This window comes from Penicillium concentricum (genome assembly GCF_028827145.1).
Source record: "Penicillium concentricum strain IBT 3081 chromosome Unknown utg000006l_segment0_segment0, whole genome shotgun sequence".
Classification (NCBI taxonomy): Eukaryota; Fungi; Ascomycota; class Eurotiomycetes; order Eurotiales; family Aspergillaceae; genus Penicillium; species Penicillium concentricum.
In genome coordinates, this window is record NW_026622759.1 from 755,649 (window position 1) to 772,782 (window position 17,134).

Here is a 17,134-nt window from a genome sequence, read left to right on the forward strand (position 1 = left end):
ATGCGGGTGCCCAAGACGGAAGTTCGGTCTCGGCTTGGACATATAATGGGGCTATGACATCATTCACCACCCATTTGCCAATGGGTAGCTCGGATAAACCCTCTAACAATGTTGCCAAGACGGAGGCTCGCTCTCGGCTTTGTGCTGTCTAAGGGTCAATATTCGGATTAGTTAGGAGAATGTGGGCCATTCAAACTATGCAACATGAAGCTCTGGTGAAAAATTTTCACACAAAATGTTAATCATGCTGTAAAAGTGGCGTTAAAAGCAAAAATGATGGCCGTTAGCCAAAGACGGCACCTTTTAGGTAAAAGTACGCTGGTCAATTACTACCAACGTGATTACATCCATCCTTCCTTGCCGGTACACATCACGTGTGTCACCTAGAACCTAAGCCAGTCAACTGCGTGAAATCATTTAGGCCTATGTAGTCGGCCGACTTTTTGTCCTAAATATTATTACCTATCATTACGCTATATTACCTACTAAATTACTTACATAGGTCATGCTTGGTACGCATCTTACTCATGATAAAGCGAAGTTAGAGTGATAGAAACGGAGGGGGGGAAAAGGATACTTATAGCTTTTTTGATCATGATGGGAAATGTAACTTTTGCTGTACGGCCTGAATATTCGGGTAAAGAATATCTAGGTGGGTAAATATCCGTCCTGAGTGCCCTGAGTAGAGCGGCGAGCCGCCCATGCCCGAACCGTGGGCGCTAGGTGACCACCACCTTATACATGCTGTTGTATGTTTTTTTTTTGGAAAACTGCCCTCTTCAGCCCCTTCAGCCCATATCTAGCTAGGCTTGAAAGATATGTGGTATTTGAATGCGGTCGGGCCAAGAGCCACTCTAGTAAGGAGCCGGCCGCTCATTGCTTCGGTTGCAGTACATTTTCAATAGCGAAACTATGTATGCTTTTGAGCTCACAACCACTGCTCATTCATATAATAAAATTGAAGATAATCTATCATCATTTACTACATAGTAGACCTAGGGACACCCTTCTCTGTCTTCCTACCGGCTCCATGAGACTAGGGTACATTCCTAGTTTACATTCACCCAAGACGAAGGAGATAACTCAACACCAACGAAAGAACTTGAACCTAAGGTCGCCAACGGAAGCCAGGATGACGCCAGTCGAGGTCCTGAATCTGCAGCTGCGAAAGTCCTCTTAAGGCAGCAGCAATATCCACTCGATCACGCCGCTTGTTGTCCCAGGCCATATAGGCCCACAGGCTAGCGGCTAGAATGAGGGACACACTTGAAGTTGCCAAGTTAAGCCCATTCCCGATATGATAGTCAGGGGCGTCGAAGGGTAGGAAGGACCAGGTGCTGATAAGCCCGCCGAGATTTCCAAACATGACCATTGCGCCAATCGCCGACGACCGCGCGGTATCCGACACGACGTTGGCAGAGACCTGCGCCGCGCAGAAAGCCCCTAACGAGAACGACCCACTGCTGATAATGAAAGTCGCTCCATATCGTACCATGGGGTCTTCGGAAGCAAGGAACATGATATAGCCTATCCACTATAATCAGCTTTTGATCAGAGACTATAATAGGGGGGATGTTTACCAACTATCATTAGCGGTGGACATATAATACAGAAGAACAGTCGGTTGTCGAAGCGCCAGCTAAGGAACGGGAACAATAAAGTAAAGAATGCCCCGACAATATACGGGGGAACCGTATGTAGTTGCTGGGATATCACCCCCTCATCGGGATAGATAGTTTTGATAATCGTGGGTGCAAACATTCCGAGACCTTGAACGGTGATATTATTCAACATATAGATGAATGTCATGATAATCGTGGTTGGATTAAAGATGCCACGCATCATTTTAGTCGTGTCAAATCTATCGAGAAGCTCGGTTGTCGCCACGCGCTCAGACTTGACACGGGCAACGGCTAGGTCCTTCTCTTCTTGTGAGAGCCATAGCGCCGTCTCCGGTCTATCGGTCAGGGTGAAGAATGAAACAACACCAATACAGATAGTAATAATGCCTTCAATCGCGAAGATCATTCGCCAGCTCGAGAGAGAGCCGAAACTATCTAGCTTCAGGATACCAGAAGCTAGAAGGCCACCAAATGCGCCGGCTAGTGGAGCCATAACGATATATAGTGCCAGACGGAAGGCAAGTTCACTCCGTCGATACCATCGCGAAAGATAATATGCGATTCCAGGCATCAATCCTGCCTCGAACAAACTAGCAAAGAGTTAGCGGTATTCGCAAGGTATTCCCCGTGAAAATCATCAGGCGATTATCCACTTACCCTAAAAGAAAGCGAACACCGGATGCCTCATGAATATTGTTGACAAATGCTGTCGCGACGGAGCAAATGCCAAAGCCGACTTCAATGCCTGGCAGCCACCACCCAGGCCCCATCCATTTACACATGAGATTGCTCGGGATCTCAAAGACGATATATGAGATGAAGAAGATCGACAGCACGATGTTGTAATCAAACCCTTCGAGTCCGAGGTCATCCTCGAAGCCAGCTAGCTTAGCATTTCCTATTTCAACAAGTTTGATTAGTTAGGGTCGCAAGGTAAGAGTGATAGGCAATATAGGCACCTATGTTTGCCCGATCGATAAAACAAAACAGATACATTAATGCCACCGTGGGAATGATATATAGGTCGATCTTTAGACGCAACCTCGACTCAGCAGCCTTATCGAATTCCACAAGGGCCTGGCCATGATCATCTGTGGCGGGAATGCCTCTTCCCGCAGCGATATCCATCACATTTTCTTTATAATTCACCACGCCCTTTTCATCCGCTAAGGACGCGACCGGGGAAGCATTGGCCATAGTGAAGGTGCCAGACAAACGCTTATCGTGTGGGAGAAGTGATATGGACAAGTCAGGTAAGATATTAGCCCTGGAATAAAAAAGCCGGGGTCACCGTGGGATAGTTATTTATACTAAAATGAGGGGCGAAGTTTCATTGCTCTAGACGCTCCTCCCCGGCCGGATCTACCCCGGACTCTGTGAAGTAGGGAACCTATTAGCGATACATTATAGTCTATTCTTCCGCCAATCATTTCTAGTGACGATGCGGAGTAGCAAGCCACGATTTATACGACTATGAAACTGCCGTACATTGGCCGTAGATTGGCCGAGTGTGTGAAAATATTAGAAGACGAATGAATACTGCATGTAACCAGAGATGAAGAATGAATTCAACAATATATGTATACAATTGGAATGTGCAAAAGGCTCGAAGTCTATAATACAAAAGAAACAGAAATTTACATGTTGGAGCTGGATGACCATATTCCGGCAGTTACACTTGCCGACTTCTGGTAACGGCATTGACTGCGTAAGAATTTCAACAAGGTGCGTATATGCCAAGAGAGGGGGTATAGTTTAAGAGTACGTTAGCCCTCGGTCACGGGAAGAAGTTAAGGTCTAGCATCCGAAGATGACACGTCTTGCGAGCTGAAGTTGATATCATCTACGGAGTACTTCATTCCTAGTTTGGTCTCGCTCCGGCTGCGGGTGTAGGGGATATCTGCTTGTTATTAAAATTTGTCTTGGCATTGATTATTTGAGGGCTTGGCATGATGCTTTTGAAAGGGCATGGACCATCACTGTAGAAGCGATAGGTAGAAATTTACTGAGACTGAAGGCTCGTAGGATCAGTGCGTCTATGTGTTTTGTTAATGTTAATTGGTTCTAAGCCTAAAAACTCTGTACATAATCGAGAAATTCCTTCTCGTGCCACTAGTTCTTCCATGATGTACTGTCTAGTGTTTGCCCTAATCTATTTAAACGATGGTCATATAGCTATCATGAATGGTAGGTATACGCCTCCCGAGTCCAATACAAAGAGCTCAGAGTCTTGCTTTCAACTTCCATCCACCCCGAAGAACCCGTATAGCCGTCCAACACAGCAATCCTAAGCCATATGCTAGTCCAGCAAGCATTATCAACGCCCTGTATGATGCATTTGGTAGCTGAAGAAGCAGACCACCTACGGGAATACCAATGAGATATCTTAAGTAAATTAGCAAAAGTACAAGAATTCCACAAAACAAGAAAGCTAGTCATACCCAATGCTAGAGAATGCAAACAAGGTCCCAGAAACTTTTCCATAGTTCTCTGTCTTGCACAGTTGGGATATGCAGACAAGTCCTAGGCTTATTGATGATCCGCTGCAGAAACCAAACAGGACGACAAATAACCAGAGGAGCTTGGGATTGGCCTCTGCAGGAAGCCAAATACCAAGTATTGAGGTCGTGGATAAACCGAGAATGAGAATTTGTGTGTTAAACCATCCAATATGATCACCAATAAACCCAGCCACACAGCGACCTAGCAATGAACCACAACTCATGGCAGTGATAAGATAATAGGCAAGTGATAGTGGCATATCATGGCTCAGGGCGTACGAAGTAACATGTCATCGGGATGAACATAGCGAGTTCTCCGAAAAGAAGACCAAGAGCGATGAGAAAGGGTTGAAGCTCAAGTAAGATTCGAAGACTAGGCATGGCTTTCCATCGACCATCCAGGCTCAGTCTTTGGCGATGCTTGGCGCTCAGAGTTGGAGTTGTCATGAGAACGACGGCAGCAATTTCAAATGGCAGAAGAATGACTGATACTGTCAGGGTTGTCTTCTGAAAGCCAATCTTCGGCAATATTCCGCTAATTATAAGGGGTAGAAGGATTCCGCTGGCGCTCCCACCAGATATCGCAAGGCCCATGGCAAGCCCACGTCTATGGAAGAACCAGTGCTGGATGGTACCAATAGCGCAAGTGAATAGAACACAGGTGCCTATACCCCCGAAGACACCGATGCAGAAGAAAAAATGCCAGTAAGTCCTGCAAAAGCCTAAAAGGATATATTGGGCCTGTAGAAAGACAGGCCCAACAGCAGAGAGCGGGCGAGGACCGCAAGAATCAAAAACCGGACCAATGAAGAGGCTTGCCACGAATGTTAAGAAATTAGAGAAACCAAAGATCCATCCAATCTTTCCAGCTCCCTCGGCCTGCAACTGATGTGAAGCTATCCAGGAATGATATACGCCAATTGAGTTCATGAAGGAGAGTGCAGAAAAGAAGGCGCAAAAACAACCAAAGACTACAAGCCATGATTTAATCCCACCATCGGGATAAGATTCGTATTTCGATACATCTTCAGAGTAGGCTGCCCCAATCTGGGATTCGGGTGATCGAGGAGGGAAAGTATCGCTTGGTGATTGGGGGTCGATTGTTCCATAACCAGTCTTTTTTCCATTGTGTCGACTCACTTCCATGTTCTCTGAGAGTTGCAAAAATGAGCGAAGATATTAATCTTACCATGTGCAGTCTATATGCAAAATTCTTTAGTCGCTATCTCAATGTTAGATCCTGATCCCATAATGGGGCCTGTATTTACGGCCGGAAAAAAAGATACATTTGATTGGGAAGACAATGTTCAATTGGGAGCACCGTGAGATTTGTCCTATTAAGAATTATTCCGTTGGATATGAGAGCGGAATGTTGACTCCGCGGAAGTCATCCGCGATAGTTCGAAGATCTCAATTTCAGGGTAGACAATTCTGTCGCGTTTAGAGATATAGAAGAAAGGAAAAGCTTCCTGCGTATATCAGATATATCCACCGTTAATTTCAGCAGAATAGATAAATTTGACGTATTGCAGAACTATAGAAGGTAAGGGATAATTCAACCCATAAATTACAGTTGCATACGATCACGGTTTGTCAATTTATCTCCATTTCCTAATTTAGAGAGAAAAAAACCCCAATGAAGGATCCAAAAGTGGATTTTGTAGAGTTTGGTATTTCAGGTAACCGCGGAGCTAAAATCACTAGAAGACTCTATAAAGATAATCACCTGCTGAGTTCTCGATTTGCATGCATAAGTTGATATGTATGAATTATTTGAATTGGATTGAGGCATACCGCCGGGTAGTATGTTTTTTAAATTTTTTTTTTAATACGTCTTTGCCTACAGTCGAAAACCTTACTGCTAAGTGATCTTTTTGTTGGATATCCATATGCATTTTTAACTGCCGACAAGTTGTAATGTACCCTGATAGATATGCTCTGGAAGAGACCTTGAGGTTAAGATAGAAGTATTTTATAGAGCGGCTCCTCTTTTCTGGGAAATTTCAAAACGTTTGAACCGGTTCGTGAACTCGGCCGAAACGGCAATACCTCGGCTCCGGCTCCGGCTCTTCGACGCCATACTGAGATACGATCGACGGTCCTTAATTTCCCTTTTAAAGTCTTTGCTTAAATCTCATCTTTCCTATCTATTTGAGAGCCCTGGAGAATTTCATAATACTACTTACTCTTCTAAGCATGATTGAAACAAGGCTCAGGGCGACCGAGTCGCTCAGCGAAAACTATATACCTAGCCTTCAACAGGCAAGACAGCAGATTCTGTGGATCGGATGCTGTGATAGTAATGCCAAAGAATTCACCTTTCTTAATATTCTCAGCGAAGAGTTGTTCGTGCTCAGAAACCTCGGCAATATGATCATTGATGGCGACTTATCCTGCGAGACTACTATAAAACATGCCGTCGTTGATCTTCAGGTCCGCCCTTGATCCTATATCCATTGCATGTTCGCGTTTTCTTATGTTATCTAGGTGAAACACATCGTCGTTTGCGGCCATTACGGATGCCGCATTGTGAATGCGACCTCGAGAGACGGATTAAAAGGTCCATGGTCGAGGTAAATCCTTCTGCCTAAGAATTCCGCGAAATGTCCCAATTACTAATAATGGGCATAAAGCAAACTCGACACTCTCCATTCGATGCACGAAGAAGATATAAATCAACTTCCAGTGCGGGAGCGAGATCGCTTTTTTGTTGAGTTGAATATTCTTGATCAGATACGTTCGCTGCGCAAATTTCCCGAAGTGACCGATGCAATTACACTAGGGCGCCTACATATCCATGGGCTGGTGTACGATTCAGAGACCGAGAAGGCCTGTCGAGTGTTGGAAGAGCAGCAGAACCATTAGAACAGGGGTTGAGGCATCAATTCATCCAAATGGTTCTCTTTTCCATTTGCTTTCTCTCCAGCACGGAAATCCTTCGATTCTGCTTGCTTCTACTGCACAAAGGAGGAAACAAGATGCAAAAATGACGAATAAAATGGAAAAAACCAACTATGACAGATCACCAACTGCCCGGAAGCCATCGATATAGCTTCACGGAGACGGGGAAAACAGGCCAAAAGAGAAGCCCGAGAAATGCAATCCGAGCAACAAACCGAATACCCGAGTTGTGACTGGCATTTGGCAACTATCGTCTTCATGATTCAATGTCCAGAATTCTCACCCGACGAGAGACAATAGATCTTCTTCACATCCTCCAACTCAGCTTCAAAGTTGATCTTCAGGTCTTTCAGCAGGCCGTCGCCGAGATCGAAAACCCATCCATGGACAATGGGATAATGATTATCCTCATAGCTCTGCTGGACAGCAGCGGTCTTGATGATATTCCTACAGGATTCCATCACATTGAGTTCAATCAAACGATTGTATCTCGCGTGCTCCTCGGGGATTGCGTCGAGTTCCTTCTCATGCAAGCGATAAACATCGCGGATGTTTCGGAGCCATGGGTTAAGCAATCCCAGGTCAGCAGGCGTCAAGGCCGCCTTGACCCCACCACAATTGTAGTGGCCGCACACAATGATATGCTTGACTTTGAGGTGGCGCACGGCATAGTTGATCACCGACATGACGTTGAGGTCGACATTGGGCACCAGATTGGCGATATTACGGTGAACGAAGACCTCGCCAGCTTCCAGACCCATGATTTCGTTGGCGGGGACACGGCTATCGCTACAGCCTATGTACCTATTCCGATATGAATATTTTGACGGGGATGAGATGACAGCGATGTCACTTACAGATAGTCGGGTGATTGTCCAGCAGAAAGCTTGTCAAAAAAGGTGGCATCCGTCTCTTTCTTCGATGAGACCCATTTCTTGTTGTTTTGGAATATATGGTCGAGCGACTGTCGGAGATACCGATGCATATTGGCTTTGGAGGTCATTCTGTCACGTTGTACAAAGACTTGACAAACAGGAATAGCGATTGGAAGGATTGGAGGGTTCTGGTTGTCTCACACAAGGGCAGTAAGCAGATATTCCGAATTGTTGGGGGACCTGGGTTGAGGTCCCGTGGACGGGTCGAGGGGTTGTGATTAGATAATCACTGCCAAGACCTTCAAGGTATGTAGCTCCAATGCCAAGCGGCATGTTCCTCAACTTATTCCATCAGGAACTTATCCACTGGGGTCATCGATATTTTATTCTTCGGATTACATATAGTAACTGTGATTCGCAACTACGACCCACGAAGGCAGACGAGGGCTCCAACATTACGCGCAATATTTGAAAGTGATGCCTGCACAACCAACGCAGTCTAGGCTTTGTATGCTATTGGTATAATCGTCCCATAACCTCGATCTCACGACAATTTGCATCGGCCTCGTCTATCTTCAGACCTCGAACGGTCGCGTTACCGCTTGAACTTCCTCTGGCTGCTCGTGGGCGTCAAGTTCCACGGGAGGCCCCTCCACTCGTCAAGCACGTTATACACCATGATGCCGCCATCGAACATTCCCACAGCGAGAATCATACCACCGCCTATGCTGAAACCCGCCGCAGTCGCGAACTCAGTCCCGCCGCCCTTTCATGTAGCGCTGCCTCGACACCGGCTTGTCAGCAGGTCGCACACCTTAACGCCCGTGTCGGAGCACCACCCAAGCAGATAACAGTCGGGTGAAATGTCGGGGGGAAACATATCGGCGCAGGGACACGGAGATTCGAGGTCGTAGCTCTGGAGCAGGCCCGATTTCTGGTGCCGGAGCACGACGACTCGGCCCCACACCGACGCAAGGGATGTGCTGATCAGTCGACCTACGCCGTCGCTCGCTCGGCTGAGGATTGTCTTGCCGTCCGGCATGAAGGCCAACTACGGAATATCGGCCAGGTGGCCTGGCAGACATACAGCCCAAGTAAAACCGTCCGTCTGCGCTTGGAACAGGGACACTATCGTTGGACCACCAAAAAGTGCAGGCCAGTTAAAAGTGACCCTCCGAGAGACCATGTGAGCGGCCCCTGGATCTGAATGATGACCGAGGAGCGCCTGCGCTTCATTTTCTGTAGGTCCATGATGTCGACACTTGGTGTGGCATTAAAGGTTTTGTATCTGGGGACAAGATGATTAGTGCGTCGCGCGACCCTAAAGCGGCTTCTATCTCTCTCTCCATCTGACATCCACCAAACTAGAAGCCGCACAACCACATGCCGGGTAGTAGTTGGGTGACCAGCAAATCCTCACCGTTATATGTTTTTATTTTTGTTGTGAGATCCTCTCTGCACGACCTGATAAATCCACTAGAGTTGTGGTGTTCTCCCACTGAGCCCAGAGCTCTTACAAGATCAAGGAGCTTGTTAGACCATACATAAGGGCACGAAAGGAATAAGCACCCGTCTTGCTGACTGATCTTGGCCTACGGTAAGTACTTTGAAAGGATTCAGAAAAGGATAGAAGGTGATCCCATTGCATTTAATCTGAAAGTTCGCATAGAAATAGAGATGCTACTAGCTGAGTTTATCCGTAGCTCCCAGCCATTCATCATTTTGATGCGCTTGGATATTCAGATCCTCCACTGCTTATACTGCGAGAAATTACTTCCCATAGACCAGAAGGTAATCCGTGGTGTTCAACCTAGCTATAATTCTCAGGTTGGTGGTAGGCAGACAGTCTGACAATCTATAAGGCCGACCATACCAGAGTCTCCCTGAGCTCGAATGTCTCATGTAGAAGCTCGTCTGCTGGATCTGCGCTCCTCGCGATGATGATCTGGAAAGTGCCACCCTCTGCCACCCAGCTCTCCTCGATTTCACTCCAGAAAGACAGGCCATATCTATCCAGCGTCATCCTCACCGTAGCCTTCTTCCCGGGCTCAATCCACACCTTTGTAAAGTGCTTGAGCTCCTTCAGTGATCTGGGAACACTGCTTTCAATATCCTTCACATACACCTGAACGACCTCTTTCCCAGGTTATGGCCCCGAATTGCGAAGCCTGACAACCACATCAAAGCAAGCTAACAATCTTCCTCGGTTGCAGTTCAACCTCCAAATACTCAAATACTGTATACGACAGCCCTGGATGGTTTGCAAGTCAAAAAAAAAAGAGAGGAAATGATTACGTAGTGAAAAGGCTTCAACGCCGAGAAATGGCTGCATACGTGGATTTGTACGCAGATGAAAAGCTTCATTTTTGACACTTGTGAACGCCAGCAGAATCAGGCTACTTTGATTACTAAGGCATAAATAATAGTAATTCAGGTATCTCAATTTTCTGCCGTTCTAAAATAACGTATTCAGGTACCAAATCCCGGGTTTGAACCCTGAGCGCTATAAGACTGGGTAGGCCATACTCCTCGACAGGAACTCGATGAACCGATGGGGAACTTGCTCTAGTTAATTCGTAAAGGACATCGCGCTTTCCTGGTTAGGTTTCATGCCTTAGGCTCCCATATACAATGCCAATCTACTCCGTACTCCCACTGCACTTCAGGTTTCCCCATCTTGACACTTTCTTGTCTTTTCAGCGGTCTTTTCAGGGGTTCTTTTAATACGCAATTCAGGTATTAAGTATAGAATCATTATGATATTGGTATGTATGAAACGCTCATTTTACAACAGCGGGGGAATGTGAACTGGCTCACTAGCGTAATAGACAACTAAACCGTGTACCCATATACAGCAGTAAAGCTACATACAATCTTGAGATATATCATAATATGAAGCTGGCAAATCAAGACCTAAATCAAAAGATTTATGCCCGCTCTACCAGGCGGACAGGAATATTGTCCTGTCTAACGAACCACGAGTTTCTGATCTGCCACTCATGATCCTGACTGGGGAGATTTATCTGTGCCAATTAGCTAATATGACTTTAGTCCAACCAATTTTAACTTACATCGAATGTGTTAAAAAGTGTTGCAATCAGCTTGAAGCTCTCTAGCTCTGAGAGGTACCTTCCCAAACAGGCACGCGACCCAGCCCCGAATGTAAAGTCGGTGCTTTTCATCTTAGAAAAACGCGCCTGGAACGACTCTTCTGGCTCCTCGGGTCTCTGAAGCCAGCGCTCGGGGATAAATTCTTCTGTTTTGGCACCGAAGACCGCCTCGTTTCTGTTGATCACCCATGGATTCATGCCCACAGTAGTCCCCTCGGCCACGAAACGTCCGTCCGGCAGAGTGAAGCCACCTTTCGGAACAATACGCTCGATCATGAGACCGATTCCGGGATTAATTCGCATTGATTCACGCATCACGGCTTCAAGGTATTTTAGCCCTTGGATTTCTTTCCATTTGGCGGGAAAAGAGAGATTAGCGGCGCGGAGCTCATCGCAGAGTCTCTTGTAAACTGCGGAATTCTTCAAAACGTAGTAAGTTGTCGCGCACATAGTGCTTGCTGTTGTGTCACTACCTGCAAGGACATTGGCAACTAACCACATGACGATAGTGTTGTCATCGACAAGTTCGGGATTCTTCTTCTTAGCGTCGAGGAATTTGGCAAGGAGATCGGGACCATCATGATTGCCTTCTTTATGGCGTTTGTGGAGTTGGTCAAGACTGAAGGCATTGGCCCAGAGAAAAGTTGGCGGTCCAATGGCCATGATTGGGTTCTTGCCGAATATGTGATCCAGAAGAGGAATTTGGCCGATCTGTATAAATATTAGTGTGGGTTTTATTTAGTTCCAGCAACCATTCCACTGACTGAAGCAAAGTAATCGATTGATTGATTGGACCTTCTGAGGAAACCCTTGTAGTCACTTCCAGCCTCGAGGATACCAAGATCTTGCGAGAAGTTGACTTGACTCATAGCATCCCATGCAACTAAGTTGCCAATTAGTCAGTTTCAATCGCGTTTCCAGGATTGAATACAAATACTCACAGAAGTTGATCCAATCAGACATCTCGCAGGTCTTACCCGTGCAGACAAACCGCTCCCGGAGTTGGTCAATGAGGAGTTCGATAGTGATATCTAGATTGCTCTCGAGGTCTTGAACCTTACTCATAGAATACGAGCTCTTGACTGGGCGAATGTAAGTCGAGTGCCAACTCTCATTCCGACTCGAGAACAGATTGCTGAGTCGAACACCACCGATGACGACGTCAGCGACTTTGTACAAATGACTCTATATAATATAAGTATTAAAACGGAGGTCATTTTTCCTGGCGTGGAATATTACCTTAAGCCATGGGTTCTTAGTATTATAAACGAGGCTGATCAAGTTTGGATCGGATAGGCTGAGGACATTCGGTCCCATACGAACAGCGGGCCCGTGTATGCGATGCAACTTGTTATGCGTGATATCACAACGGCCCTTGGCTACATCTTGCATGCGCCATAGGTTGGTAAAGCTCGCCAGTTTAGGACCAGGGAAAGACTTCAATGGGGACCGAAGATAATTCCATAGGAAACGAGAGGCGAAGAAAATAGTCACGAACAGGGCGAGCTTTGTTGTAAGTTCTAGAAGAGAAAACATGATTCTTCAATGTTGTTATTGAGGGGAGGGGGTTGTTCTCAGTCCAGATTCTGTCTTTTAGTCTCCTTTTAACGACTTTGATAACCCAGCGTATCTCAAACACAACCCATCTCGCCCCGCCCCTATGGGCCAAAGCAATCGCAAGACCCAATTATCAGATCGCTAGGTGCATGTTTTATCGTGAATGGAACTTACACCAGACTAAAAACGTGGGAAGCCAACTGCACCAGGCTGGAAGGGTCCACACACGATGTGATGGTTGCTTCGTCGAGACCCTATCAACTTGCAATCGATCGAGATCTATGAAACTAGTTTATGTGTATGACTGAATGCAATATCGGAGTGATCACATTTCATGCAAGCCGAGATAATAGTCACAGTGGCGGCGAATCTCTACCCCGTATTTAATAACCAACCATATCTGAATGGTTGAAATTAATCAATTAATTTAGTCTAGATCGATCAATTTCTCCCAGGTATCAACCTTGGAGCCAACGGGTAGTCGCATTCAATATTTCATAGAGCCTGGAAGGCTCAGATAGTTGCATCCAGTTGCATCTTTTCTTTCTGTACGGAGTATTTATTGTTTAACTGTCAGGGAAGAATGTTAAATATTGAACCATGCCTTCACCTCAATTCTCAATAGTCCAAGAGAGCCAAGGGGCTCGTGACAAAGTTACACATAAGAAGAAAGAGGATTACTCAATTCACAATGTCCGAATGAAATGAGAAGCCGGTTTTTGATAATGTATGTTGTAGTACCATTCAGGATCTTATATCCCCTAGCCTATCATATCAAGATTCACCCCACCCTCATTTTATAGCGCACCTTTTCTCTCCATTTCTATCACCTAGGAGCTATTCGTTTTTACTGTATATTTCTCTTCCACATATAAGCAGCCACATACGACCATAGGGTGTGGAAAATAGGGCTTCCCGTCCGCTCAGCTGTACTTAAGCCACACGCCGGTGAGTGTAGTTGGGTGGGTGACCACTAGCGAATCCTCACTGTTGTATGTTTTTAGTTTTTTTATCTTCTTTCAGATACTCTCGCTACACAGCTCTAGTGTGAGTGCGGGTATAGGCGAGAAGGGTGGCGAGAGGTCACAAGATGATAGAGACTTTGTCGAAATGAAGTGGCAGATACTAACTTTTTCAAAAACGAACCTGACCAAAATTTGACTCTTAAAACCATTTATGGACTATATTACAAGAAAAAACATCCCCTTATAGAAGTCTGCCTACCTAAACTTCATCAACTTCATTTTCAGATTTGTGGTTGGTGCCTCAGGCATCGACCCTCAGATAGTTTGCTCCTTTCTCAATACAACTCTCTCCCTCATTTCTTTCTGGGCCTCTCTTCGTCGCAGTCCCAGTAGGATTGGGATGAGGGGCTTCTCGCTCTGTCCCTATTAAATCCAAGCAAGGTATCCTTAATATAACACTTACCCGCTGGTTCCCTAAAATTTATTCTAATGTCTTAAAAAGTTTATTAAAACAGATTTGACACTCAAATCCAAGCTACCGATAACGCCGCGAGAACGCTTCACAGTCATCGCTAAGGATATTACCTTCTTAGCGGTCTTTTTGGCAACGATTGCCATGATTACAGACATGGATAAAAATAATATTGAAGTTGGTCACCAAGTTTGACTGAAAATCACCCTTGAAACAGACGTTCATTGCAGCCCCTATCTTCCTGCTTGTAATTCTCCTCAACGTTGACCACATGCCCTTCCAGCTATTCCTATTCTTCACCAAGCATAACCAGACGTCTTCACCTCATCCAGCAAGTACAGCTGCAGTTGATAATCTTCATCACCTGTGCTGGCAAGTCTACGTTTGAGATGCGAGAAATCCATTACATTCTGATTGCCGAGCGCATCGAGCCTTTGAATTTCCGCTTCGGTGTATACTTTCTGGCGTAGCTTTGCGCAGTTGTATCGCTGTGCATCTTCATAGATAGTGAGCAAGTTGTGAATAGCAGCGTCATTCCAGCCCAAGTCGCGGAGCTCATCTTGCATCTTCTTCTGAGGGGGAGTCAGGGTGGCAAGGTATTTGGTGATTACCTCTGCGGGTGGCTCCCTGGGTCTCGTATCATCAGTGACTTCGATGGCATTTCGGTCGAGCTCTTCTTCGGACATGAATTTGAGATTTTTCCCAGGATCATCAAGCATCCACAGTCCCTTAGCGGGTGGAATGAAACCAGGCTTTTCGTCCATGATAGAAGATTGGATCAACGCTGAGATCAAGGGAGGTGTGTACTTTTAAATGTCTCCAGGCAACAGCCCTAGACTTCTGTTACACAAGGTAGGGACTCGGGACTGAACCATGGATACGTCAGAAAACGCTCATTTAAGGTGTGCGGCCCCACAACTATATTGCCGAAGTCGGCTTTCGTGCCTTTCCGTGTAGTAGTAGTTTAGCTTCTCTCTCTTTTCCTCCTATGAATGTCATCAAGTTTGTTGGATATCAGACCGTCCTCGGACCGTCTTCGGACTTTCCTTTGACTTATTTGTCGGAATCAGCGTTTGTTTACTTGATTGGCAAGGTGTAAAAACCCTGCTCTTCGCTAGATTGAATAACAATGTTTCTTCTTCTTCCTCCCCTTCGCCAGTAGCCGTAACAAAGTTATTACTACCTAATGGTTTCATCGTGACTTAAATATGAAATCAGAATATATGAAACTCTCATCTTCCTCAAGTTAGGATCCATTATCGCGTTGGCGTGTTGCCTAAACCGGTTTGGGGTATTGGGTGGAATATCAAGCGCATAAAAATGGAGTTCTGATCTCTAGAAAGTCCGCTGGTGATGCTTGATTTGACTTGAAGGCTCTGATTTCTATAACTTCGCTGCAGGTTCCAGTAAATGCTTCATCTCAGAGTTTGGGTACTCGACGTTTTGGGACGAGTCAGGTCGCTGTCGATCCCATGCCCACTTTCCCATCAATTCGGGTGCCAATTCCCCCTCAAGCATCTGCGTGATGTACTTGCCAAGCACAGGGAAAAACTTGTATCCATGGAATGAACCACAAGTGGCGATGTATAGTCCTTTGGAGGCGGAGTGAGGCGAAATGATAAAGTCCGAGGTAGTGGTGAAAGCGTCCCTTAGAAGTGTTAAAAGATTTAATTGCGTTTTCAGGGGGTCACTAACCAGCAAATGCGGTGTTTCGTCATCTCCCATGTTGCACTTTCGGGCCCATACCACAGATTCCTAGCCTCTACGATATCTTGCTTGAGAGGTCCTGGAACCTTCCACTGGTTGTAATCATGCGTGGGTGGAGGAGAAGAGATGTAATGCCCAGGGAGTACCTCTCGGGTGTTTGTGAAAATCTTAGATCCCCACCACTTGAGCTCTCGGTCTTTAGTAGGGGGAAGGGTGCCAATGAAGGGTTTCCCTAGGAATTATTAGTGACATTTCATACGAATACACCCGAAAATCGTACCTTCGGCCGGTGTGTAGCCCTGGAAGCCAACAGGCATGTCTTTAAACTTCTTGTATTGCTCCTCGTTGAGTTGTGCCATTCCGGTCGTAATACCAGCCGCAAGAATTCGCTCTCCAGCTCGTAGCCCAGGGTTGCCGCTCTTCGCAGCACTCCACTCCAGTAATGTCGGCGTGAAAGCCCCAGCAGCGACAATAACATGTGTGGCCGACAATATCTCACCAGATCGTGTCTTTACACCGGTGCAGGAGCCATGGCCATCGAACTCAAGGTTAGTAACGGATGCAGTGACATATGATACGCCCAATTCTAGGCACCTTTTTGTCACTGCTCGAAGAGCATCTCCAGCAGCAGCCCAGCCACTAGCCCTATTCACAAGAACCTCCTTGACGCCGGTGTAGTCAGCGTTGTCAAAGATTCCTCCATAAAGCTTTCTAGCTTCAGCAACAGGGAGAGCAATGATATCATCATTGCGACCAAGTTCCTTGTGATTTGTGATGACATTTTGCGCGTAGTCGCTGCGGCAATTCCAGTAAACCCCAGTCTGGTGAAAGTGTGGCTGCCAAAGAGGATCGGATTTGAAAATCTCTTGAGCCTCAAGAGCAAGTCTACAGTAGACCTTGTCGTCGTAATCAGCACGGATGACCTTGTTCCAATCCCATGATGCAGCCACACGCGACTCAGCATCATATGCGTCTCGATCAACCAGAGTTATCGATGCATCAGGATACTTTTGGATGAGGTGATAGGCGGTTGATACACCAAAAACACCTGCGCCAATAATAAGGTATGAGGGATTGCTAGTCATTTCGAATAAGACCTTACAAATGACGTGATTGACAGATGTGTTATTGAAATTGAAAGTTTTCTTTTTCTCTGCGAATTCTAACTATTTATCTATGCGAGAGTCATCTTAATGCCAATGGACGGTCCGTATCGGGCGGGGGAGCCGATTGAGCCGATCACATGAAATCTAATGCCCTGAATTCCAGTCACGTCGACTTCGAATTGAGTGGAAAGAAAGGAAAACAGCCAATTGGTCAATTAGCCAATTATCCCAAATGATTAAAATATTTTTATACATATTGTTGAAACAATTTAATCATCAAGGTCGGCCAGAGAGGATGTAGTGTTTCGATGCCGGTTC

General features: G+C 45.9%; 8 protein-coding genes across 8 annotated transcripts; all 8 read right to left on the reverse strand.

The window, feature by feature from the left end:
- Positions 1 to 1,108: 1,108 nt before the first annotated feature.
- N7517_010459 (uncharacterized protein) lies at positions 1,109 to 2,819 on the reverse strand (the record flags this gene model as incomplete). The annotated part of the gene is made up of 4 exons (XM_056728182.1): positions 1,109 to 1,527; positions 1,581 to 2,212; positions 2,280 to 2,520; positions 2,582 to 2,819. The coding sequence occupies 4 exons, from the start codon at positions 2,817 to 2,819 to the stop codon at positions 1,109 to 1,111; spliced, it is 1,530 nt and encodes a 509-aa protein (XP_056573997.1).
- A 1,025-nt stretch (positions 2,820 to 3,844) lies between these two features.
- On the reverse strand, positions 3,845 to 4,383 carry N7517_010460 (MFS transporter MCP family solute carrier family 16 member 10; the record flags this gene model as incomplete). Its single annotated transcript, XM_056728183.1, has 2 exons — positions 3,845 to 4,007; positions 4,064 to 4,383. The coding sequence occupies 2 exons, from the start codon at positions 4,381 to 4,383 to the stop codon at positions 3,845 to 3,847; spliced, it is 483 nt and encodes a 160-aa protein (XP_056573998.1).
- A 1-nt stretch (position 4,384) lies between these two features.
- N7517_010461 (MFS transporter MCP family solute carrier family 16 member 10) lies at positions 4,385 to 5,269 on the reverse strand (the record flags this gene model as incomplete). The annotated part of the gene is made up of 1 exon (XM_056728184.1): positions 4,385 to 5,269. The coding sequence occupies one exon, from the start codon at positions 5,267 to 5,269 to the stop codon at positions 4,385 to 4,387; it is 885 nt and encodes a 294-aa protein (XP_056573999.1).
- Positions 5,270 to 7,287: 2,018 nt separating this feature from the next.
- N7517_010462 (carbonic anhydrase) lies at positions 7,288 to 8,027 on the reverse strand (the record flags this gene model as incomplete). Its single annotated transcript, XM_056728185.1, has 2 exons — positions 7,288 to 7,828; positions 7,882 to 8,027. 2 exons carry the CDS (start codon positions 8,025 to 8,027, stop codon positions 7,288 to 7,290), a joined length of 687 nt encoding a protein of 228 aa, XP_056574000.1.
- Positions 8,028 to 8,494: 467 nt separating this feature from the next.
- N7517_010463 (uncharacterized protein) lies at positions 8,495 to 8,941 on the reverse strand (the record flags this gene model as incomplete). The annotated part of the gene is made up of 2 exons (XM_056728186.1): positions 8,495 to 8,665; positions 8,714 to 8,941. 2 exons carry the CDS (start codon positions 8,939 to 8,941, stop codon positions 8,495 to 8,497), a joined length of 399 nt encoding a protein of 132 aa, XP_056574001.1.
- A 1,885-nt stretch (positions 8,942 to 10,826) lies between these two features.
- N7517_010464 (cytochrome P450) lies at positions 10,827 to 12,545 on the reverse strand (the record flags this gene model as incomplete). The annotated part of the gene is made up of 5 exons (XM_056728187.1): positions 10,827 to 10,922; positions 10,971 to 11,720; positions 11,774 to 11,892; positions 11,951 to 12,194; positions 12,249 to 12,545. The coding sequence occupies 5 exons, from the start codon at positions 12,543 to 12,545 to the stop codon at positions 10,827 to 10,829; spliced, it is 1,506 nt and encodes a 501-aa protein (XP_056574002.1).
- Positions 12,546 to 14,299: 1,754 nt separating this feature from the next.
- Positions 14,300 to 14,767, reverse strand: N7517_010465 (uncharacterized protein; the record flags this gene model as incomplete). Its single annotated transcript, XM_056728188.1, has 1 exon — positions 14,300 to 14,767. The coding sequence occupies one exon, from the start codon at positions 14,765 to 14,767 to the stop codon at positions 14,300 to 14,302; it is 468 nt and encodes a 155-aa protein (XP_056574003.1).
- Positions 14,768 to 15,386: 619 nt separating this feature from the next.
- On the reverse strand, positions 15,387 to 16,795 carry N7517_010466 (NAD(P)/FAD-dependent oxidoreductase; the record flags this gene model as incomplete). The annotated part of the gene is made up of 3 exons (XM_056728189.1): positions 15,387 to 15,651; positions 15,699 to 15,942; positions 15,991 to 16,795. 3 exons carry the CDS (start codon positions 16,793 to 16,795, stop codon positions 15,387 to 15,389), a joined length of 1,314 nt encoding a protein of 437 aa, XP_056574004.1.
- Positions 16,796 to 17,134: the final 339 nt, after the last annotated feature.